This window comes from Diadema antillarum, unplaced genomic scaffold, assembly GCF_040938485.1.
Source record: "Diadema antillarum isolate AM-2024a unplaced genomic scaffold, OU_Dant_1.0 seq00000341_RagTag, whole genome shotgun sequence".
NCBI classification, from domain to species: domain Eukaryota; kingdom Metazoa; phylum Echinodermata; class Echinoidea; order Diadematoida; family Diadematidae; genus Diadema; species Diadema antillarum.
Window position 1 is genome coordinate 437,847 of NW_027271354.1, and position 26,348 is coordinate 464,194.

Below are 26,348 nucleotides of genomic sequence, written 5' to 3' on the forward strand. Positions count from 1 at the left end.
CAATATGCATGTGCTCAAATTTATGGCATCCATCTTCTTTGGAGTAGGGGGAAAAATCTTTAAAAAGAATAAAACAAAATTGATGGGAATCATTGATCCCTAGGGTTACGGGACCCAGAGTTATTTTGTACATTTTCACCTTAATGTAATTGATGTACTGTACTTTGAAAAACTTGTGGGTAGAAGCTCAATTGGTTCAACTTCTTTTTCCACGAAACATCTGCAGCCCATCATTGATAAATCCACGGCATTAGAGTAGATGGAGTTAAATAGATTAGTTCACTAATGTGCCAAGTCAAACTTATGGATAATTCTTCCCTTGATCTCGTAACAAATTATTAAGATAACCTGCAACTGACAATCATATTTTGATGTAGAGTGTTAGCAGTGATGTCACAATTGCCCACCATAAGGCTGCGTTCACATAGAAGTATACTATTGGGTATTTGGGGCTCGTTTTCGAGGGCACGCGAATAGCTTGAATCGAACGATAGGATTTCCTAACACCGGTTCACATAAGAGGGCACTATTTGAATGTACCGAATAGCATAGAATAGTATAGCAAAGTGGGAAAATAAATGAGCTTGTTCGATTTTCTTGCAGCGTATACCATCTCTCGTTTATGAAATAATGAAAATTTTGGTCTGGATTTGCCCTTTAGCAAAAATAAGCATGTAGACTGACATTCTGATGCAGTTTAGAAATTGTTAATAAGATTTGCTGGGATGTAGGAGGAAGAAATCCTCACTGCATGGGATGGCGAGTTGACGGTGCGGGTGATGGTGTACTGGGTGCCCGAATAGCGAATAGCGAATACCGTATACTCCTATGTGAACGCAACCTAATGAAGTCAATTGCCTAAACCGACTAGAAATCAAGACTGCATACAAAAGCTGCAGCAATGTTTACTTCAGGGAAACCTAAGGCAAAAGAACACCTTTGTTAGAGAGGCATGCATGAATGAATATTGATCGCCTTTGCTATGGAAGCCACCATTATGGTGGCCAACATGACGTCACATGAAATCACTCTGTAAGAAATTCAGTTTGCATGCATTAGTTGTTGCTACATCTGGCAAAACTCGGAAGGATTACAAGTGTTCAATATTGTGCAATGATATGCCTTATTTAGGTGAAGAAGATCAATGATATGATACATGTTGTGTCAACTGTATTGATTGCAATTCTCTTTCCATAAATAGTAGGCCCGGTTGAGGGGGGGGGGGGGCTACGAGCCCTCCTTCCCTTTGACATTCCATGCCAAATTTCATGAAGGCATGATTACTTTGGGGGGTTATTGATTGTAATCAATAACATAAATATTTTCATGCTGGACGTGTTGCTGACAAATTTCATTGAAAAGGCAATGAAAAACAATAAGTAAGAAACAAAGAAATACATGAGTAAATAGAAAAAAATAGATACTTCAGAATTTTTTGATGGCACAGTTTTTTTCTTTCATTTGCTATGGACACTAGAAAGAATATTTACACAAAAAACAAAAAATGTGCCTTTTTGGAACTTTATTTATGGCAAATGATCTGATTTCATGCTCAAATTAGCATAATTTAGCCAAGTGACTTTTTTTCTGTTGTTGAAAATCAACATTACCGTTTTATAGATTATGTCACAGGCAATTTGTGTGTGGATTTTGTAATGATCGCACGGTTGATGGCCGAGGTCTGGGGGGTTCCAGGGAGGCCCCCCTCTGGCTCTATCATCTACATAAATACCCCACCTAAAGCCTACTTAAAGTCAAGACCATGCTTCTCTGATCGAGTATGTTTAGGTATTTGTACAATGTACTTGTAGAGCATCACTGTGTTACATGACAGAGGATCCAAACTTGATTAACCATGCAGTATTGAAAATTTCTGTATTTTTGTCAATTTTTCGAAGCAATCACAATTCCTACTACATGTGTAATTGTTTTTGTATTATGATATAGATAATGGTGACTATACTTTGCAAGTCTTTTGTAGCTTATCATTGGACATGCAATAATTATATTCACTTGTAGTCGAAAATTAAACATGTTCAGGAAGGGTACTTGTAAAATTTTTCACTTTTGCACAAACTTTATGAATTTGGCATATTTTCGGGGAAATGTGTGATGTTAATATTTGAAGTGTTTGTTCGCAAAAACCGATATGTCCATTTTTGAAGATTTTGAAGTACGGTCTCTGTCATAAAGTACAAAATAATACCTTTTAAATTATATATTGGTCACTACATATAAAGGTACATTTTTGAAGTTATGATCAAAAGAAGCAAACATTTTCTTATTATCCTCTTTATTTTTCTTGACCTTTAATCGCAAATATCTCCATTTGGCACATGTGGACTTAGCAGTTTTTGCAAACAAACTCTCCATTTGTAGAGCTTTGGGAATGACAGCTAGAATAGCATATTTACAGGGACCTTGTGATGATTATGGTGACAGTTGTTCTTAAATGATAAAAATATGTATAATTATTATTGGCCACATAATTCATGGAAGACCAGATACTCAGCACATGAAGACTGTTTGTAATGGTGTACTGCTCTGCAGTTGAAGTTTAGATAATTCAAGAGGTATATTCCTTTTTTTTTTTAATTTCAGGTGATCCAGTGGACATTACACATTTATTCAATATAGAGAATCAGCTCATAAAAAAAAAACATAACATGCGTAGCATTTAGTACATTATCTTCTTATATCCCCCTCAATGCTACTTAAAGAAAGAATAAATTAATAAGAAAGAATGAAACAACAGCCATTTGGATTACTAGCTTATATTTATTCAGTTTCATGTATTGATCCAGCTCGGGTAGGAATTACTTTCAAAACTGGAACACAAAGTTGGCAATGCACTGGGCTACCAGTGGTGGATCGTTGGCTTCTAAATACATGCATTAATATTAACAAATATCTATATTATGAACGTTGCTTGCTGTTTTTGCTTGTATTGGTTTGATTGGTATTCATAATTCCAAAAATGACTCCAGACCACCTAGATTATTCCCAAATTCATCACCATATTGTCACTTTTTCTTCCAGGGTTGAATAACTAGTGCACTGAGTGCTGATCAATGGTGATAGAGATGTGTGCTCATGTAGAGTGTAATTCCGTTTGGGATTGAAAAAAGATTGAAAAAGGATTGAAAAAAGAGTGAAAAAGGAGTGAAAAACCTCCGGAGTTAAAGAAGAGTGAATACAATAGGAGTGAATTGAGAGTGAGAAAGGAGTGAAAAACGACTGACAAAAGAGTGAAATACGTCAGGAGTGAATTTAGAGTGAGAAAGGAGTGAACATCCCACCAAAAACATTTCCGTCTTTTTTCACTCTCTTTTGGAGTGAAACTTCTGTTCACTCGAAATTCACTCCACTTCTAGTGATCCTTGACGTCACTACCAAGGGGAGTGAAAATCGAGTGAAAATTCACTCTTTCTTTTTTAGAGAGTAACTTCAAAAATGTACCTTTATATGTAGTGACCAATATATCATTTAAAAGATATTATATTGTACTTTAAATTTTGTACTTTTATTTTGTAATATTGTACTTCAAAATCTTCAAAAATGGACTTATCGATTTTTGCAAACAAACTCTTCACATCTTCATAAAAGAAAAATGTCATCTGTGACAGCCATTTTAGAAAAGGCTGCCATTACCATTGTGAGCGATTTTATTTTCTTCTTGAAAATTTGCGAAGGAACAACATCTAGAGTTAATATAACAAAAATCTTTGATTGTCAATCTGTGTACAAAATTTCATTGTCTTCTTCTAAGAATAAAAAAGCCGTGCATCTACTGCAGCCATTCATATAATTATAGTTGCCATAGCTTTCGAGGGCGCAATTCAACAATGGCCTATCTAATCTCTTTATATTTTGACACAGATATCAACAAAATCTAATACAAATAATCTTTATTCATTCGAACATAATTTTCAAATTGTGTGCAAAATCTTAATGACTTTTCCTTTTGTGAAATCAGGAAATAAAAAAAAAAATTGCGATGGCCCGATATCAAAATTTATTTTGAATGTTATTTCCCACTCGTTTGCAAAATCTTATTGATTTTCCCTTCTGAAATTTTTAAACTTTTTACGAAAAATGGCATTTATACCGGCCATTTTGAAAAAAAAAATGGCTGCCATGGCTGTTGAGGGCGCAATTTGCGATGGCCCAATATCTAAACTAATTTCTTATGTTATTTCCCACTCGTTTGCAAAATCATATTGATTTTCCCTTCTGAAATTTTTTAATTTTTACAAAAATGGCATTTATGGCGGCCATTTTTAACAATGGCTGCCATGGCCGTTGAGGGCGCTGTTTCCGATGACCCAATATCTGAATTTATTTCAAATGTAATTGTCAACATGTGTGCGAAATTTGGTGCTTGTATCATAAAATGCACAATTCCTCTAATTTTTCAAGCTATGCCGCTCCACTACTTGACTTGCGCGCAAGTTCTCCGTAAATTTCTGTCACGAAGTTGCGGAACGGAAAGACTACAAAACAAGATATTGTGGCTGCACAATGTTCAAAACTTTCTACTTTTCTTATTTATGGAGACAAAAAAAAAAAAACTTTTAAGGAAAGGCCATGCAGATAAAAAAGAAGCATCCGTCCAGCATCCATATGGCGCGTGTTTATAACTTCAGGTACCACGTGAGAAACTATAATTACGAAGATTTACAGTGGAATCTTGTAATGTCGTTGTTTATTTTCTTCCCTAAAAATCCAGTTTCTAGACACTGTCGAAACTTTGTGCCCCCTTGTAGATGATGTTGACTTTGTTAATAGCAATTTTGGGTCCGTGCATCTAGCAATATATTACGGTACGCAGTGCATGTCAGGGCTGGCGGAACCGGGGGGGGGGGGGGGGGGGCACTTTTTTCCCCCCGGAAGCGCGTAAGTGGCACTAGAATAGTAGAAAGAATGGATAGAAACCTTTTAGTTTTTTTTGTTTTGTTTTTGTTTTTGTTTTTGCTTGTCAGCTGAACAAACCCCCACGTGGCGCCGGCGGTGCGCAGATCTACTCACCGTGGTGAAACCAAATATTATTATCATTTATTGTTCATCTCTGACAATGTAGGACTATTGTGATCGCATCAGTGTTTTAAATAAGATATCTTTAGCCAATCATTTCCCAACAAGAGAGAAAAGAACAGCAAACAAACTATGGAGGAAGGCTGTTCTTGTCAGACAGATAGTAGGCCTAGTCATATTTTTGAACAGAGAAAAAATTATGACGAAATTTAGTAATTATGATGAGGTAGTGCAGCGGTGGTGGGAATGGTGATTATAGTTTGAAGGAAGAGTTCCTGCATTATCACATTTCGCAGCCCGCCATACTTTGAATTACATGGTTTCTCTTATATCTTTTAAACCCCAAGACAGTCCTCATTAACAGATATGTATTTATTATTTCATATGTGAGGTGATTTTTAAGTAGAAAGAGCATAATTAGTGAAACATTCCCCGGGAAAAGAAGCAGATAAGACGGAGAGTGTAGCATAAAATATGTTGCATACTTTCAAAATGATGGAGGGTATAGAAGAGATTCTTCAGGGACAAGGGAAGATTTTAGAGTTGTCAAACTCGCTGTGATGTTGCTAGGTTTTTGTTCAAAAAACTACTTATTTTGGATAATACTGTGGACAAAATGTGCGAGCTCATAGATGTTCTGTAATATAAGTAAAAGGTCTTTGTAATGTAGAGAAAAGGAACTGATACAGGTAGGTAACTAGCTAGATAAGGTTAATAGTAGTCGAGGATGCAATGCGACAAATCCGCATGACCAGTCCAGCAATTTCGCTTTCGCGTAAAAATTTTGTCGAAAGAAAGACCCTGGGCGTTCGAGCGAACAACCTGCCCCTCTCGGTGCCGTATGGAGCACCCGCGCCCTCACTAGAGGTTTTCGCAAACCAAATTGCTTTTGGTACCCAGCGCGGAGAAAAGCGTTGATTCTTTGACATACGCACGTACACGTCTACTACTCGCAGCATGCATCAGGGCTTGGCTAGCTGAGAGAAGCGGCGAAGTTGAGCGAGCTGAGCTAGCTGCTATCAGGCTGCTATACTGTGAATCTGTTGTGTGCCCATATACCACGCTTATGCACGAATTACGCATGAGCGCTGACCGAGAGGCTGGATCACTTCGGGAATCACCAGTGCCCATTTCGTCGTTGTATTCCATGAATTTCTAACTTTTTCCTCCTTCCTACGGATTACTATTGGAACTATATCAACACTCGATTACATCTGGTTAGCCTGTACGGTCTGACCACTTCAATTAGGTGGTATAAGGGAGCTTTGTTTTTGTAAACAAGTAGGAACGGTGGCTTGGTTTCGATTCATTCATCCACAGCGGTGCAAGCTCCACACCTCGGTTTCTCATTCATTCTCGCGCACTTGCTGGCTGGCTGGATGGGTGATTCGACGCAGCTCACGATGTGTAGCTGACGTCGCACGGTCGGTCGGTCGTCTGGCTGTCACTTGCAACAGTAACTTCATACCAAGAAATATATGTAATGTGCATAGACCTCTATTATGTCTCTACATTCACACCACCCAACATTGTTCTGACGAGTATCTTGAATATTTTGGCAAAGCGAAGTACTGCTAGAGTTCTATCATAATCTGCACTAGCTGATTGAGAGAGCCTTCTTCTTCGGGCCCTATTGCATTCGTCTGCAAAGTTCCAGATGTAAAAATGGCCAGTGATAGGACACACATACCGGTCATGGCACCATACTCACTTCTTTCTCTTGGTAAGTTTATGAAGTTCATCAGTTTCTCTGTTTGCTGTAGAAACTAGTATTGTCACTACATGATATACCGGTACTGCAAAGAGTATGATATGAAACTGAATTTATGAATGAAAGTTGATTTGCGCAAAAGTTGATTTTAGCAAATCAACCAAATATGGCAATGTTAATGTTTCTATTGTGAAAAAAAGAAAGAACTGATGATACTTCTGAGTCGATCAGGATAACTTAAATAAGGACTTCCAATAAGTGATAAATATTTGGTAGATTCTCAAATAATACTATAGTAGTAACAGTATTCGAGAAGATAGTAGTTAGAAACCACTTGAAAAAATCAAGTGGCTAAAGTGTTGATGCATGTCACAAGTCAAACTTGACCAAACGATCGATCTGTATTTTGTTGTTAGGGATACGTTCCCCTTGAGACTACATCTGGGAGAGCTGTAAATGTCAAAAAATGATACAGTAGGGCAGGATTCAGTAGAAAATTGAAGTTGTAATCAGTAAAGGGAAAGAAGTAAGAAATTGGCACGATCCAGTTAGTATCATATCACCTGTGACAAATGACTTATCACACCCTGTGTGAAACATCAAATATGTTTGAGTTGTGTGGCCTGTTTTATGTCAATTCATATGGAACACTAAAGAACCCTCCTCTTCATTGTGCACACTGGATCTGTCGGTCACGCTACAGTTCAAAATTGTGTTGTACCTATTTGAAGCACACAGCAATCTAAACTTGCACACTCGACTGCCTCTTGTTCTGCTTGAGTAACCATGCAGACTATACGGCTTCATCTCCATTGTGTAAATTATATGCAGATTCTTACCATGTTCACCTGTTTGGTAAGGTAATGAGGTGCTTAAGTGGTCAACAAATCCATTTGTGTAAGTACAAAAGTAAAGAATATCAAGAAACATTTTTCAATAGGGTTACTTTGATTTATCTGAGGCCAGTTCCTCACCTAGCATTCTATTTCTAGGTGATTGTAAGTGCTGATTTACTTTTTTTAAGTCAGTGTACTGGCTACTCTCACAAAATACCGTATTTGGGCTAAACTAGAATTTGTTTCCCTCCTGTTTGTGTTGATATGATTGTGAGAATGCAAGCTTGTACATCTTTATCCAATGACCGTACCGGGAACACATTCTTAGAACACATTCTTAGAACAATGTGTAATTTAAATGTCTAGTTGGGAAAAAGCCAGATCTCTGTAGTATTGAAGAAATAGTACCGGTAAAGCATCATGTATTTTACATAAAAATGCAAGTGAGGAATATTTCACAAGCAGTTTTCATTACCACCATGCAACAAAAACACCTACCTGTATCTCTTTGACTGTTTCATGCAACATTCAACAACTTGAACAAGAGAATGGCATTTTCTGTGTCACTATTTTCTTATTTGACCTGTCTTTGTGTGTGTGTGTGTGTGTGTGTGTAATTTTGCTCACATTTCTACACATGTTTCTCTGCAACTAACTACACTGTACGTCATCAAAAAATTCATAACCTTTGCAAGATTGATTCTCTTGACATTTTGCAGGATTGCATTCACGTGTATAATGTTGTGGTAAACCTTGCTATTCTATCTACTGTTTGCAGGAGCAAGAATATCGTATAGCCTACAAATTTTGCACATCCACGACATTGTAGATGCACACAATACTGGCAGTGGTCAGCATAAATTAGGGTGTGCAGGAAATTGTCTAATTGGATGTTTAAATGAAAGCAAGACAACACCTGTGTATGTGTATGTGTACATGTGTATGTGTGTCATCTTGCATCTGTCACTGAATCACTGTGCAATTCCACATGCGCTGTAGATCTGTCTAGATTTCAGACGTCTTTTTTGTTAAAAGAATTAGATAATTGTATGACCTTTGCTTGTTTTGGCTTTTTTAAAGTTCTCTGTGTGATGTACTTGTAGTCCTACATGGTGGGGAACCAACCCATTGTGTGATCCTTTTCTGATGATAAGTTTGCTTGAATGCTGTTCATGTACAGATTATATTTGATTTATGTCGCAACTGTTACCTAAGCTAAGGGGGTCATGTTACGGCAGAATTGCAAATAAGGTGACCTGTGTCAATAGTACTGTGCAAAAAGTATTTAAAATGTGAACACTGTAAAACGCCCCATGGCTGGTCTCTTCTCTCATGCTCGCATACATAATGACGTTTACAGCACTCGCTCACCCTCACAGCTGTACACAGCCAGGCTGTAATATCTCTCCTTGTCTTTCTCCCTTCCTTGTATTGCCTGTCACTATGAGGGACTTCCTCTGCATGAAGCAAACACCTGTGGGGTGGGGTCACTCGGGGGTGCCCCCTTGCTTTGAGATGACAAACCCCAGTGTGAGAGCACTGTTGGTAATCCTCCCCAATTCGGGATAATTAGCATAGGATGAACTTGACAAAGGGGGGGGGGGGTCCTCTGCCTAGCTAATTGTCCTAATTGCGTGATCTTTGACAACCATCACCTTGGAGCTGCTTTATAAGCGCTTACAAAATGAATACACAACTGGGACAAAGGACAGGAACAATGGTCTTTGAATAGATTTTTGTGTGGGTTTTAATCACAAGAACAAAGTAGTTGCATACCAGATTAATTCATTGATGCCCTTTAAATACAATGTAACTGTGTACTGTGAGGATTCATACTTTGTAGGGTGTATTTGTAGTATTGTATGGTGTACTTTATGCTGCATACAGCTGTACTTTACATACAAGTGTATGTGCCATTGCATGCACTCTGCCCTGGCTCTGCCAAGAGATTGCACTGCCTCTGGTACCAATAAAGGGTAATGAAATTTTGTCGTTCTTGTTGTTGAATCCACTAGCAAATATCTTGACAAGAATGAAAAAACTAAATTAAGGAGATATGTGGAAGTATACAATTTGTATGTACATACGGGTAGTTCATATTGTACAGTAGGTCAAGGTATATAGTAGAATCAATCTGAAAGTGGAATAAAATATCTGCTTTCACAGTGATTGTCTGATATGATAGTGAAATTAGAATGACAGAAATGTAGAAGAATTGTATGGCTGTTGAAGTTCCATCTGAGTCCCTCATACACTGTATGCCTCTTTGTGTAGCATTACATCCAAACATGCACATTGTTTTACATTGTCTGTTGTAATTGTGCTTGCATTATATGCAATGCTTTTAGAACTTTCCTTTTGCATTGGACAGTACATTTTAATACAAATACTTGATTGCTGCAATTTTACATCTGAAGCATCATTTAATTAGTTTCTCTTCACTGATGACAGTAAAACTAAAGTCTTTTGCCTAAAATGAAGCATTGCATGAACGCACACACAAAACAGCATTCAGTGCCATGGATATTTTGTTGGTTAACATTACTTAAGAATATGTTCAGATTAATATTGATGTATTTATATACAGTAGGCCCTATAACATGCACATTAACAATGAATATCATTAAATTACTTGTGCTTCTCCTGATATTATTCATACTCATATTATGACAAAATATGTTTTGTTCCTCCTACAAGCATGATGATGTATGAGCACACTGACTTTACCAATGAAAAAACAAAACAAAACAAAACAAAGCAGAACAGTTGCTTTTATACTGTGCAATGTTCTGCAATAATGTTCAAACCTGTACAAAGAACTATATTACATCAACTTGCCCAGTGGCAAACAGTGATATGTGCTTGTGGATTTGGAGTATCCTTTATAAACTACAATATAAAGGTTCTACTCTTCACTTGGGCAAGAGATTAAAGGTGATGATGAGGCGCCGGTGTCACGTTACACCCTGTGGAAAGTCCCACAATAGATGCTGATGAAACTGGAGGGATTCTGGAGTGGTCACGTTCGTATGCTAATCTTGTTCACCTTTAACATACTCTGTAGCAGGGAATCTGTTGCTCATAATAGTGCTTCAGAATATCAGGGCATCTACAGGCTACATTTCAAGTACGAACAGTGAGGGCATCCACTGAACTAAGCTGGACAAGACTTGATGATAGGCACAATGTAGGTTGTGTGCTGCACTTGAGATTAAGAATCTAGTGAAAAAATTTTCTAATGTCTAATGTGCAAAACTTATGTTTTTCATTTTTGTTATGTGTATGCAGTTTCTTTTTGGATAAAATTTTAGAGTGATTCAAAGTTTTGTGAGACATTATAATTGTGAGATTATGACTTGTAACGTAAGAAAATCATTGTCTAATTTTTTTTTTTGTCAACGACCCATCAGGTGACATTTACAACCCATCACCATTCACAATATTCAACAAAGAGGTTGGGTCAACTTGCATTGTAATGAGCTATAATGGATTTAAGATACAGGATATTTTACACTGTACACGTGTATGTGGCCATTGATGCATACATGAAAATTTCAACTTTGAAGGGCCTGTATGATGTCATATAAATTAGGATTGACCTGAAATTTAGTAAACACATTCTCCATAATATTACAAAGTGATTTCATGTGAAAATAATTATCTGCTTTACGGACGAGCAAACGGATGCAAATGATGCATGCCAAATTTTGGAAGTATGCTCAAAATGGCCTGAAACATATAGGCTATGCAAAAAAATTTCCAAGTAATTTTGAGCATTTTTGAAATTAGTGCATACATTGTAGGCATGCATCATGTTAAAAGTTTTATATGCATAGGCCTACCAAATTTGATTTAAAAAAAAGACTTTTGGTTAAGAAGTGATCGATTGTATGACATTATTAAAAATTCACAAAATAGTGCCTGGATGACATACACGTTTGTATGTTGTAATACATGTAGGTAAAAGACCGTTATCAAAAACTTTCAATGGCTAGATCAATGAGAAATGACCGATGGCAAAGTTCACATGACTTGGTGATGGCTTTTTAGAACTGTATTCACAAAAATTGGCAGAAAGAAAGGAGAAAAAAGAATCCAAACATTTAAACACAATTGGTGATACCCTGATAGTGTATCACCTATTAAGGTGGAAAATAGTGCTGTTTGATGGATGAAACAGGTGATAAATTTTACAGAAACATTTCCAAAAGTAATCACAACTTCTGTGTTCGCCTGTATTAGTGTTCTGGTAGAATAAATATTTATGATACACCATTCCTGATGTTTGTGTGACTGCTTGTGAACCCAAGACAGGGCCTGTCACTCATTGTTTCCCCAGCTTCCATTCAAAATAACTGTTTATTAAAGATATATTGCTCTTTAATTGTACATGATGACAAGCATGTACACACTAGTTTTCAATATCCATGCAAGTGGGTTCCTGTACATGGACCCCTCACTTTTATTGGGGAAAAATTTCAATAAAAGCAAAGCTAGGTATATGCTTTTTTTTCCTATTAGAAGAGATAGTGGAGGATTGTGTCCCTAAAGGGCAAGGAAGGGGAAAAAAATCAATTTAAGAATCTAATTTCAACCATGGCCCCCAGCCATAATTGAATTGGAATAACCTGCTGCACCATGCAAAGTGTAGAGGTTTGGCTGAAATGAGAGTCTTTGTCACTCACTGTGAATCATTGCAAATAGGAGGGAGTAGTTGAACTACTGTATGAACTGAAATTTTAAAGGTGGTGACCCTTTAAACAGACGTGAAATTAAGTGAGATTTAATGCACCCCCCCCCAAAAAAAAAAGTTATGAAGCATCATCACAAAAATTATGCACTGAAGTTTGTGGATAATTTTCTTTTATGTGCAAGAAGTGAATGTTGAGTTTGTGTGTGTGTGTGTGTGTGTGTGTGTGTGTGCACTTATCCATGGTGTAAAATGAGGACACACATACGAACTTGACATTTAAACTGAGGACACACAGAGAACCGAGGACGTCCTCGGTACGCAGAGCATTCCAAACAGTCTGCTTTTGCATGCTTTTGCATGTAGGGGTACATGATGTTTGTAGGTCCTCGATTAGCATAATATTGTAATACAAGTCTAAGTCCTTGGGTAGATGGTAATATACGAATGAGTCCTCGATTGACAAGAGTCCTACTGACACACAGGTCTTCGGTTATGTGGTAAAATTCTTATGGGTAAAACAGGTCCTCGGTTTCCACCATAGACGCGTATGTGTGTGTGTGTGTGTGTTTATGTGTTTATACTGTACACTACATGTAGGCCTATGTGTTTGCAGGTATAATGTATGATACCATCAATATTGATGTGGTTGATTTGAAGGACATGATTTCAAAGATTTTGGCCCTTTTAGACATGAAATTTCAGTGAGATCTTACACACACACACAAAAAAGAAGTTACAGTGTAAAGCATGATTCAAGCAATTATATACCAAAGCTTGTGTTCATTTCATTTTATTTTTTTTGAAAGGCAATATCTACCACTTGCAGATAAAACAAAAACCTACTTGTAGCTTAAATGTGCTTCAAAATAGTTCTAAAATGTGAGTTAGGGATAGAAACAACCGGTGCAAAAAAGTTAATCAGTATAATCACTGTTAAGTAATTGTACAAAATGTGAACAATAGTTATAATAAAATTGTTTCTAAACTAAACCGTTTACAGTTATGGTTTAGTGATAAAATTAATGATATCTCCTTATATTTTAGGCTTTATTGCAAAATTGTTATGGTTGGGTGTTTTGTGATGCAACTGACCTACACACATGGATAAGCATTTTTTTAAATCACTGCTCCCAATGGTAAACAGTGCCTTTAAGCAAAGAAGTGAGTGTTGTGTGTGTGTTTGTGCGTGTGCTGAATGTCAATTTATTTCTTTGACCCTTGCGTATGATGCCATCAATATTAATAATTATGATCCTTGTGAAGGAGACCACGTTCATGCTAAAAGCAAATTACATTTCATGCCTTATTCAAGAGCAGAAATGCGTACTGTACACAGTAGAGGTTGTACAACCTGCATGTTGAAAAGCGTACATGTAAGTCTTTTCAATTTTTACAGATATTGTATTTTGCATACTGCACTGTAATTTTGTTTTAATTTTGTTTTGTGTTGTCTTATTCATCATTTATATTTTTTCACATTCAAAGGTAGGTTGCAGTGCAGCAAAATTTGATAGATTATCTTTCAATATTTCTTACAAAATATTTGTATTGTTACAGTTAACTATGTGTATAAATGTACATTGTAAATATCTGGAATACAAACTACAGTATTATGTGTAATTTAAAGTTCATTTATTTACCCATTGCATATTCAGAAGTAATTTTTGTTTTAAAAACCTGAAATTGAAATGGGTGTATACAGTTGTGTATGCAGGATAATCAATTTAAATGGAGAGTAAGTTTATGTTCCAGTTGGAAATACATGTACCTAAGAAGAATTGGTTTTGAAAAGCAAAGTTGAATGCAAAATTTTACTGGCCAACAAATTTTCTTAGAATCTTAACAATGATCATCAACCCAAAAATTACCAGTTTGTGATGTCTGTAGATCCAAAGCAAAATGTGAACTGTGGTTCCAAAATTATTCCACTTCTCATGTAAAAAACCCCAGAAAGGTATCTATAGATTCACATTGTACATCATAAAGCAATATGATGTGTGTATTCAATGAGTCAAAAGGACCCAAACCTTTCCTCTGATGTCTCTGTTTATAATGCTACTCCTAACTATGTAGATGAAAGTGGTGTGCTTGTATTGATTTGGAATAAAATACAGGGTGTCAATTTCTTCAGGCCACTCTAGTGGTATTTACTTTATTGATCTGTTTATTTTGAATGCATGCAGTACTGGCATGTAATTGCTCTTTCTTGCTTATTTTGTGATATGCTCTACGGAGAAAGATCCCTTATTTTTTTTTCCAAGTTGACCATATTACTTTGATATTTGTGTATTTGTCTGGGACCTTGTTCATGTTTATGTATAATGCAAACAGGACACAGAAATAACAGATTCTCATTTTATGATTTACAGTGTGTGGCATTATATTTCATACATGTAATAATTAACCCAACTGGGTACACTTGTATCAGATTTCATATCAGATTTTATTGTGACCATAAATCAAGGCCAGACTCATATGAAGTGTGTCAGTAATCGCAGGTTGAAGCCAAGTATGTTGGTCAGGTACATCATCAGCCGGGAGGCACAAGATTGACACATACATTGTACTATGTAATATACATGTACAACAGATTGACATAGTGAAATATTCCCTTCTTACACTAGAATGTTAATGTTGGTTTGACACCATCCTTTTTCTGTGTCACAGTTAAATTGAAATATGACTCTTAACTTCTTTGATTACATTTTATGTTGGATATCAGCTGTCTTCCAGTAAATGTAAACAAATCATTATTGTTTTCATCAATAGTTCCGTTTGCATTTGCCCGTAGAATCAACACAGCAGAATGCAGGTGTTGTTGAAACTAGTGTTTAAATAGCATTGAAGTAGGAATGTATGCTATGATATATGTATGTACATTGTATATTCTGTACAGTTATTGTATTTAGACACAAAATACCTGTCAGAATTATCATTCATGTCACATACATGTTTGTGCTCTTTTCATGAAGTATACAATTGTACAAATATTTACATGTAAGTGCTTGAAAAATAGACTTTCAGTTTCAGTTTGTAGGCCTATTATTTCTCCACTTCTACAAGTATCTTTAGCTGAGAAAGGCAACACAAAAGGGAATATGATCAGACAGAAACAAATTCAAGGGACGAGGAAGGGCATACAGTACCTGAATTTTAGAGAAAAGTTGAGAGAAGGGATATATTGCAGTATTTATGTAGAAGTATGGAGCTATAAGACAAAAAAAAAAAAAGACTCTCCCCATATTAAACTAAAGATGTACTTTGCAAGCCTGCAGCATCAATCACACCCACAGACTGTCTGGCTTATAAAATGTACAGTACAATTGTACGTCTGTGGAAGATTTCCCAGGCAGTGTTCTGTACAGATCTGTCATCCTCATATTGACAAAGAGCCCCAGAGCATGGTTGTAAACCTGCAAGGTGGAGTCTATGGTAAACAAGATGTGTTGACTGGACTGTCATGTTTGACTATTAAGGGGAGATAGGGGGAGGCCTTTGTTTATAAACTATATATTCAGACTGTGGTGTGTCGTACACAAGCTTTAGATGCTGGTCAGAAGAATATGTGTGTATAATATGCAATACACTACATTTTGTACAATTATACCTGAGGCTGTACAATTAACATATAGACATAGAAGTACGTAAAATACACCTTACATAAAATTGTACAATGTTGCACATGTTGCAAAGAAGTGTATTATCTACCTAGTAAAAAGTATGCAATGTGTATGAACTTGTATGCATGATAAACCTGTGAGAGATCGTGCAACAATGCCGTATTCCTTCATTTTTCTTTTCATGACTATTGATACACATGTACATTGTATTTTTATATCCATTGCATATCTACTTTTTAACTTAACAGTGCCTTTGTATTAAACTGTCAGACCCTCACTACTTGTATCTCTTACACATACAATACACACTCACACCAGGGAGGTGGAAAGAAAGACTACTTTCCCCCTCCCTGCTCACACTCAAGCTCACACACACACACACACACACTCATACTCACACTCACACGTACTTCTATTTACAGCTTGCATTTCATTAAACTGTAATTTCCTGAACCAGGGTTGACCTACTTTAAACAGAGTGAACAGGGCATTGGTGCACTTGCCTCTCCAGGCGGTGTCAATTTTTTTTGGTTGTAGTTGGTAAAAAACGACTGCGACTCGGAGCTTGATGTCTTATGTACGAAGGCAAGTGATATGGGCTTTGACATTTACCGTTGTGAAATTCACTGCGTGGAAATCGAAGAAGCGAGTCGGTTGTGCCGGCATATGGGATGAAAGCTGCACAGTTTGGTCTTACACTAGTATTTTGCTATCTCTACAGTATTACTAGGTACAACCATTACAAATTTACAGCTGTCACTGTAGCTCATCTTTGGAATCTTGGCATTGAGTAAATAATCGAATGTTGACTGCGAAGTCTTTTATCGCGTACATGACTCTGTTCTATGCAAGATCCTACGATTAGATAAAGATATAGTCATCTGTCTCTTGAAAAGGTCAGTAGTTCAACTTTCATTGTGACATCAAAGATGTTTGTTCATCATATCTTGTTAATGCAGATTCATGCTGCATTCACAGAGTGTGCAGTGAGAACAGTGTAGTCACTGCAAGCCATCTTTTCTTTGAGGGTTTGGTGCTTGCGTGCTCTGTGACATCCATTATGTACATTGTACACAAATGCCAACAGGTGTACATTGTATAGAGAGTGTACATGGAAAGGCTGGGCAGTGTTGATAATACACTGTAGGTACACTTGCACTGTCAGGAATGACTCTTCTCTTTAAACTTCTGCATAGTGTGTGCATACTTTAAACAAACATTTGCTTCCTTCTTGAGTCATAACACACCTCATGAGACTCACCTTGGGTCAGTGATTCAGAGGTTGACCCTCAGAGCTATTGGTGCTTGTCCACATGGTAGGAATAAGCATGCCTTGAGCCTTAAAAGTTGGTAAATATGATATGTTAAATATATGTATAAACATATAATAATATATTTGTATTAAAATCATCAGAGATGTAAGAAGTGTTATAAATACTGGACCTTTTGTGTTTTATGCATGTACATGTAACTTGTTTTGCTAACTCTCTATCCATTTTTTAAATCATTGAAATTTCTTTACACCTGCAGTGTAGATGTTGCAAAACTTGGACAGAGCAAAGAAAGGGGAGGGGGCAAGTATGGAGTTGTGGGCTTAAATCCATAGTATTACATCATGTACGGTAGTACTGTATGTCAGTGACTGGATGAGGAAGGATAGCAGATGTTAAAACTTGTACTCATGTGAGTGCAAAACACTTGATGGGTGTCCTATTCCCTCATAGGGTATAGTGAGAATGATGACACCACGTGCCTGTGTGGAGAGGAGCAGACTACATGTGTATGCAACATCTCCTGGTCTGGCCACTTTTACCAGAACCTTGCACACAAGAAGATCTGGCAGCTCTAATGCCCTGTGCCAGGCAGTGCATCCAACATTGGGTTGGAAGAATCTACCATTCCCTTTGCATAGTGACTTGAAAAGAAGAAGAAGAAGATTATCACAAAAAGCACTAATTTGTGGTGAAATAGAATCCTAATACTCCGACCTTACAGTGCTGATCACGTTAAACTTACCTACGCGTTACCCCAAAAACGCGTCGGTACGTGTACTTCCGCGTTGCGTTTCGCCATACGCGATCGCAACGCGTACACATTGTACAGCAAAATATTCCCTTCCCTTTCACTATTGTGGAATAGCGCCATCTCGCGGGCAACATTTCATTATCTGTACTTGTGTTCGCGCCCGCGCTCCCACCGCAATGCGATCCATATCGGGCCGCGCCATGATATTGACTCAAAGTGAAAGAGCTTTATAACTGACTGTGAATTGAAGAAAAAGAAGAAAACATGTGTGCTTTTATAGTTTTTATGTGTCACTGAGAAGGGGTGATGTATTCAAAAATGAATAAACACGTATTTTCGGCGTTGACTTGCTCATTTTTACCTGTCGGTACTGAATATTGCTTTAGCTTGAGTTTCATTTTTATGGCATGCTTGCTCTTCATGTTGATGTTTCTTTCATTCCTTGGTGGTTGGTGTTGTTTTTTTTTTTTTTTCTGTGAGGTGACCTACTAAGTATCTTGTTTTAGTGTACGGGCTGAAATTTTCGCGGTGGATTTATTTTCGCGAATTCCGCGAATTTCGCGAATCGCCTTTGAACCGCGAAAATAACAACACGCGAAAATAACAACGCGCGAATAACTAAGTTTAGTTTACTTAGGCCCTCGCAACCGCGAAATTAATAACACGCGAAAACGTCCCCCCAAATAGCAATTTGCAAAAATATCTGTACGCGAAAATTTCAGCTCGTACAGTAATTCCTATCGTTCCGAACGCATACAATCGCGTTAAATCACAAAAAAAAAACGTAATGAATAAACACGTATTTTCGGCACTGGCTTGCTCATTTTTGCCTGTCGGTGCTGAATTTCGTTGGCTTGATTTTCTTTTTCATGGCATGCTTGTTCTTCATGTTGATGTCTCTTTCATTCCTTGGGGGTTGGTGTTTTGTTTTTGTTTTTTCGTGTGAGGTGACCTATTTTGTTTTAATTCTTATCGTTCCGAACGCATAAAACCGCGTTAAATTAAGAAAAAAATAAAAAAACACGTAATGAATAAACACGTTTTCACGGCGCTGCCTTGCTCAGAGTCATTTCTGCCTGTCGATGCTGAATTTCTTCAGCTTTAGTTTCATCTTTATGGCATTCTTGTTCTTTATGTTGATGTCTATTTCATTCCTTGGGGATTCGTGTTTTGTTTTTTAATTCTTATCGTTCCGAACGCATACAACCGCGTTAAATCACAAAAACGTAACGAACAAACACGTTTTCACGGCGCTGACTTGCCCTTCTTTTGCCTGTCGGTGCTGAATTTCTTTAGCTTGAGTTTCATTTTTATGGTATGCTTGTTCTTCATGTTGATGTTTCTTTCATTCCTTTGGGGTTGTCGATTTTCTTTTTCTTTTCTTTTTTTTCGTGTGAGGCGACCCATTTTGTTTTAATTCCGCCTGTCGTTCCGAACGCATACAACCGCGTTAAATCACAAAAACGTAATGAATAAACACGTTTTCACGGCGCTGCCTTGCTCAGAGTCATTTTGCCTGTCGGTGCTGAATTTCTTCAGCTTGAGTTTCATTTTTATGGTATGCTTGTTCTTCATGTTGATGTTTCTTTCATTCCTTGGGGGTTGATGATTTTTTTATTTTTTTTTTCGTGTGAGTTGACCTATTTTGTTTTAATTCTTATCGTTCCGAACGCATACAACCGCGTTAAATCACAAAAACGAAACGAACAAACACGTTTTCACGGCGCTGACTTGCCATTCTTTTGCCTGTCGGTGCTGAATTTCTTTAGCTTGAGTTTCATTTTTATGGTATGCTTGTTCTTCATGTTGATGTCTATTTCATTCCTTGGGGATTCGTGTTTTGTTTTTTTAATTCTTATCGTTCCGAACGCATACAACCGCGTTAAATCACAAAAACGTAACGAACAAACACGTTTTCACGGCGCTGACTTGCCCTTCTTTTGCCTGTCGGTGCTGAATTTCTTTAGCTTGAGTTTCATTTTTATGGTATGCTTGTTCTTCATGTTGATGTTTCTTTCATTCCATGGAGGTTGGTGATTCTTTTCGTTGTTTGTGTGAGGTGACCTACATGTATTTTGTTTTAATTCTTATCGTTCCAAACGCATACAACCGCGTAAAATCACACACACAAAAAAACAAAACACGTAATGAATAAACACGTATTTTTGGCGTTGACTTGCTCATTTTTACATGTCGGTGCTGAATTTCTTTAGCTTAAGTTTCATTTTTATGGCATGCTAATTCTACATGTTGATGTTTCTTTCATTCCTTGAGGGTTTGTGATTTTGTTTTGTGTGTGTGTGTGAGGTGACCTTTTTTGTTTTAATCTCTATCATTCCGAAAGCATACAACCGCGTTAAATCACAAAAACGTAACGAACTTTACACGTTTCCACGGCGTTGACTTGCCCTTCTTTTGCCTGTCGGTGCTGAATTTCTTCAGCTTGAGTTTCATTTTTATGGCATGCTTGTTCTTCATGTTGATGTTTCTTTCATTCCTCGGGGGTTGGTGATTTTTTTTCGTGTGTGTGTGTGTGTGTGTGTGTGTGTGTGTGTGTGTTAATTAGGTGATCTACCAATACTAGTATTTAGTTTTAATTTCTATTGTTCCGGACGCTATGTCCAGAGCGTCTATACACATTGGAACTCGGGGACTTTTTGTAGCAGAATACTAGTATCCGATGCGCGTATCGAAGTTTGGATACGAAATCGCGGTAGAGTGCATTCTTCTTCACAAATTTTCACCACAGCCAGTTTTACAAAATGTACGCATCTTAACACGTAACGCTATATCATGAATATCATGGAGTATGTTTATATGACAGAAATAAATCGAAGTGATAACAGAGTACACGAAATATGTTCAGTTTCGGGAAATAAAATAAGATTTACTTTCTGAGATTGCATCATCGAAGGATTAATCGTGAAAAAGCTTTTTATTCCCTTTCGACAAAATAAATGCAGGAGACTAAAGCTGTGATTGTTGTTTTATGAACTGTGTACTAGTATTGGCATTCAGTGCTTGTGCAGCAGTGAAACAAAAATTTTATTCCAACCCATTTGTTCACACATCTTTGCCATATGCCACACGCAATTTATCGAAGCGTCCACATCGTCCTCTGATAGCGGAAATGGGCTCCGGGACATTCCATTCAATGACGGGGTTTTTATTTTGCAACGTTGTCAACTAACTCTCGTGTAAGCAAGTTCTTGCTACGGCTAATCTATTTTATGATGCATCATAATCTATTTATGCTTAGATAACCTAAATTTGCAGAGACATAGAAAAAGATTTGACATTCAATCGTGATACGTTTAACTACTCATTCACCCTGTACTGTAATCCGCATGAGATTGTCTGCTCCGCACGTGTTTTCGCTATTGACCGATTCTGTGACGCGCTATGTGTATTTTTGGCATGGGCAGCGCCATACTGGGTGTATCATCCGACCCCCCCCCCCCCCCCCCCCTCCGCACTCCCCCACCCCTCTCCCTACATTAGCACGCGCGCAGAATGAAAAACTACTTTAGCCAATGGGCGTCTCGTACTGAGTGCGCGAATGCTTGCTAGTGCGCGAACCTTTGTTACAAATGCGTGATAAACATGTTGCCCGGGGGTGGGGGAGAGCAGGGGGGTCGGCTGATACACACCGATACACCCACTATGGCTGCGCCCTGTGCCGTAAAATGTCTGCTGCCCTCAACGAACCCGAATCGGTCAATACTGAGTAACTAAAAGTTCGATCGCGATGGTACGCTGTGTGTGTGTACCATAGAGCTGTATTACCGATTCTCTACGGTGTGTACTGGCTGTGAAGGGTGTACGTAGTATACTGTATGTACGGCGCAGCACGTGACTTTTAATGGTACCAAGGCACAAACAAATTGGATATACGAAGTCGTACATTCAAGAGCTAAAACAAACAAATGGCGAAATCAAACTCCACCACTGAAATGGTATTGACACTTTAATGTAATGAGTATATTCCACGCTCATGTTTGACCGCGTTTTGAGAAGAAATTCTATACTTTGTAAGTTTTCCTCGCATGAGATATTAAAGGAATGTGATCGGTGAGATAGCTACCCATACAACAGTAGTGTGTATGTGTACTGCACGCATGAAGAACGGTCCCTTTCCCTATAATATCCCATACATACCAAAGAGTACTGCAGTATACCAAAATGAGGCAAGAACGTTAGGAATGCACCACGGTGTGCTGCAGATTCTTGGGCGAAATTTGCCTTTATTAAAGCCCTTCTGGTATTTTATATTTTATATTCTATATTTCATATTTAATTCTTATTCTTCATAAAATCACAAATAAAACTACTTCATACATTTACAATATATTTTGTGTTTCTTTTTTTTTTCAGTCTAAGAAATCTGGTTTCGGATTAAAAAAAAATAATATGTAGGCCTACAGTTCTTGACTCAAGTCTAAATTCCATGCACCTTCTTGCAGTTACCCATGGATAAGATGCATTTACGTAATCAGCTATTACGGAGTTGTTATATAGGCCTACGGTACTACGGTACCTACAGCCCCTGCATGTTAGACTGTAATTGTGACTGTCATTTTATCGGTGGCGTTTATGATTTTATAATCTTACCCGTTCAAAAAAAGAAAAGAAAAAAGAAGAGGCAAATTCGAACATTATGGAATGGAGTAAGTTTTTGTCAGAATTCCTTATCAATATCAATTGTTTCCATGACAGTTTTCAGATTTCACTTGCTTCATTATCAAAGCTGTTGTACATCTTGGTTGCTTCATAAGAAATCACCTTTGATTTATGATTTTACAAACGAATTTTCATCGTTCACCTATTTTTTCTTAATTTCATGTTATAATATTTCACGATGGTATGTGCATGCAGGGCTGCCAACTCTCACTCATTTTGGTCCTTTCTCACTCTATAACTTTATTTCATTTGCATCTCACTCATTTTGACTCCTGTCCTAAATTATAGCATTGGCCTATGGGAGTCCCACTCTCAACTAGTTTCCAATGTTGGCAGCCCTGTATGTGTTGTCTTCCCATGGCAAGATATGGCATTTTTTTTCATCCAGGCTCAAAGAAGAAACCGACAGGAAGGAAATGAAAAAGGATAGAATGAAACACCAGCTCAGCAGGCTCTTTTTATCGATATGACACAAATAGTGAACGTACGTAGCTGCATTAGAAATTCGATAAAGTTCTGAATAGTGTGATATTAGTGGAAAAATGAGCAACAAATTTGGGGGATTCCATCGGTTCGAGATCAAGAACTAAATAGAAACTAAGTACATTACAGCAGTCTGGACTTGATGCAAACCTACTGTCTAGCTATGATTATAGTATTATGGTCTATAGACTCTATCTAACGTTAGATAATTCTCTAACATAAAGATGTAATGAACTGAGAACACGTGGATCATTGACGTGCGTGACATCGAAGATCCTATGTTACGATCTGTATTAGACTAGTTGTGCGTTGACCTCTAAGCTAGCTGGATATGAGCACGGATGATGAGCCGCAACCACAAAAGTGGCCGCAACACACAGACACATACACATACTGCGTTCATCTGCAGCACACTGGGCATTTTGCCTGATATGGTAGGAGACTCTGCTGTTTTGGTAGGGGTAGGTGCGCGCGCTACCTATCACGCCTACATAATCATACGGTGTATGTACACACACACCATAGAGCTAGCTGTACGTATAATACAGTACACACACGTCACACTTGCTTTCCCCCCCACGATGAGATGAGCGAGCATGCTGCATGCTGCTAGCTAGCATGCTGCATGAAAACTGGCGGGTAGCTCGCGGCGCGGTACGGTACGCAACAGTTACTGTAGTACTTTGTATAGCGTGTTAGGCTATGTCGCCGGTAATGTACATGAACAACAGCTGGGGGGCGTTTCATCAACGAGTTCGTCGGAGTTTTCACCGACAAATTTGCTATCAGCCAAGCAGACCAAGGATTTCATTAGCTTTTAACAGTTGTCAGTGTAAATCCTTGCGTCTGATTGGCTGATAGCAAATTTGTCGGTGAAAACTCCGACGAACTCGTTGATGAAACGCCCCCCAGGGGGGCGTTTCATCAACGAGTTCGTCGGGGGTTTTCACCGACGAATTTGCTATCAGCCAATCAGACGCAAGGATTTACACTGACAACTGTTAAAAGCTAATGAAATCCTTGGTCTGATTGGCTGATAGCAAATTCGTCGGTGAAAACCCCCGACGAACTCGTTGATGAAACGCCCCCCTGGTCTACTACATACTGGTACTCGTATACTACAATGTAGTAGTACGTCGGTGTCCAAGACTGCATGCATTGTAACCAAAGTCACTGGCGAAAATCTCTTTGATTGTAACGTTTATAACCGACACCCCATTACTACCAAGCTATAAATAGATCAAAGAGATTTTTGTCCTCCCCACCACTGCAGTGTAGCATTGGGGGTACCACCTATCGTCACCCTAAGGATCTGTAGCTTGTTTATTCTAAAAATTAATATAACACAAATTCGCCTAATTCGTACCTCAAATATGCCATAAATAGTGCAGTTTTGAATGTCGTGACCGTCTCGTTGATTATGAATCTCCGTTTTAAAATAGCGCAATTTTAGTGCGTGCGTTCCGTTTTCTTAGCGCAGCTTAAAAGGGTACCTAGCGATCGGCACCACTGTACCCCCTCCCCTCCATAGGTAATACTCAGTACACGTGAATTTCACAGCCATGCGTCGTTACTGAGCGGATGTGTATTGAAACGTTTAGTTTGGTTTGTTGGTTTGTTTTTGAGTTTGATTTTCGTTTCTTCATTTTTATTGTTTTTATAGCTCATGACACTAAGGAGACTACTAGAGGTTATGACGTATGAGTGGACTACAGTATAAAGAAAATATGAAAGGAATTTCACAAAAATGCACTTTTCTAGCAAAATGAAAGAGAACTTGACTAAACTGCTTTCAGAAAGCAGGGGGAATAAGCGCTAACCCTAACATATGTCAGTATCAAGTTGATGGAATGTGTAATTTTCATGAAAAATGAATTTTTATTGAATTTCCTTTATATTTTCTTTATATTGTAGTCCACTCATACGTCAGAACCTCTAGTAGACTCCTTACCCAGCAGTTCCAACACCAAAACTTCAAAAATTCATAACTTTTGCATCGATTGCCCTATTTTCCTCAAACTTTCACTGATATGTGTTCTACTAATGTTCCTGCTTTCACTCAATCCACAGTGTTCTTTGGGTTTACATTCCCTTTAAGAACTGATCACTAGTCGGTCTTAAGTCCTTCTTAACTTTAAGAACGGCTTTGTGACACCCTCCCCCCCCCCCCCCCCCCTCCCCCGCCCCCAGGCCACGCGTCGACCATGGCCATCGACTTGACGTGCGTTTTGCGCATGCTCAGAACATGTTATTTCCCCTAGCCAGCTAGCTCTGAGCGTCCCCGTCGCGAAAATCATAACGGCGCAACTGACTGCATCGAAATATTAACCCACGGGTATGCGCTCGAAGCAGTTATATTCGAGTTATAATGCCGTAAAATAGCAATTTTTTTTTTTTTTTTTTTTTTTTTACTTGTGAGCATTATTTTTGTTTGCTGTTGGTTTTATGAATAAATTGACTTAAGCATGTTGAAAAATAATGTATTTATCATTCTGGATAGTCACCATAATTTTATATGTTTCAATGACAATACAGACTGTAGGGCCTATACTGCCTTAAGGTGTTTGGTTCAGAGGTAATTTTGTTCAACAGATTCTAAGCTGTTGACATTACAAAGATACATTTTACCTATCTTTCTAAATGATGTGAAGAGTGCCTGTCAGTTATGCATGTTAGTCATTTTTTAGAGTAATTAGTAAAAGATTAAAAAGACAATAGTTCATGATGTTAAAATATGACTATTTTGCAAAACTTCATTGATTTATCTATCATAGCTGTAACTTTCATACGTTAGCGCTTTTTCTTCTTCTTTTTTTAGTTCTTACAAGGTTGTCTTCGCGAATACTTCCATTCTTTCATAATGGATGGTTCCCAGTTTGCTTTACATTGTTATTCGGACTAATCACTACCAGGTTTTTACAGTTTTGTTGAGACAACGCAGTTTGTGTTTCCCAGCTGAAGAAAGCAGCGTTAAGCTTTTCTGTGAACTTGAAGGGAAAATTTTGTTTACAGGTGTTTTGTCCGATAATTTTCCAAATCAATTTCACAGAAGGTCCCGGACACAAATTGGTCTCATAAATAACCCTATAAGGGACCGAAACTGGAAAAGAAATTTAAGAAAGGAAATTCTTTACTTGAAATTTGGGCGGTAATAACCACATTCTGTGTAAACACCAAATTAAAATTCAATGGGGATAGAACTGCAAAATTAATCGTGCTTTCGAATTTTTCCTTTTCCAGTACTGGGGACTTAAAGTTCCTCTGTT

The 26,348-nt window shown here is 37.8% G+C and overlaps 1 protein-coding gene across 1 annotated transcript in view; it reads left to right on the top strand.

Moving 5' to 3' along the window:
* Window positions 1–5,996: 5,996 nt before the first annotated feature.
* Window positions 5,997–26,348, top strand: part of LOC139730887 (putative receptor-type tyrosine-protein phosphatase mosPTP-1) — a 269,592-nt gene continuing 249,240 nt past the window's right edge. The window contains exon 1 of the mRNA XM_071641763.1: window positions 5,997–6,757. Coding sequence (XP_071497864.1) covers window positions 6,700–6,757 — 58 coding nt within the window. The 5' untranslated portion in view covers window positions 5,997–6,699. The remainder of the gene's footprint in view (window positions 6,758–26,348) is intronic.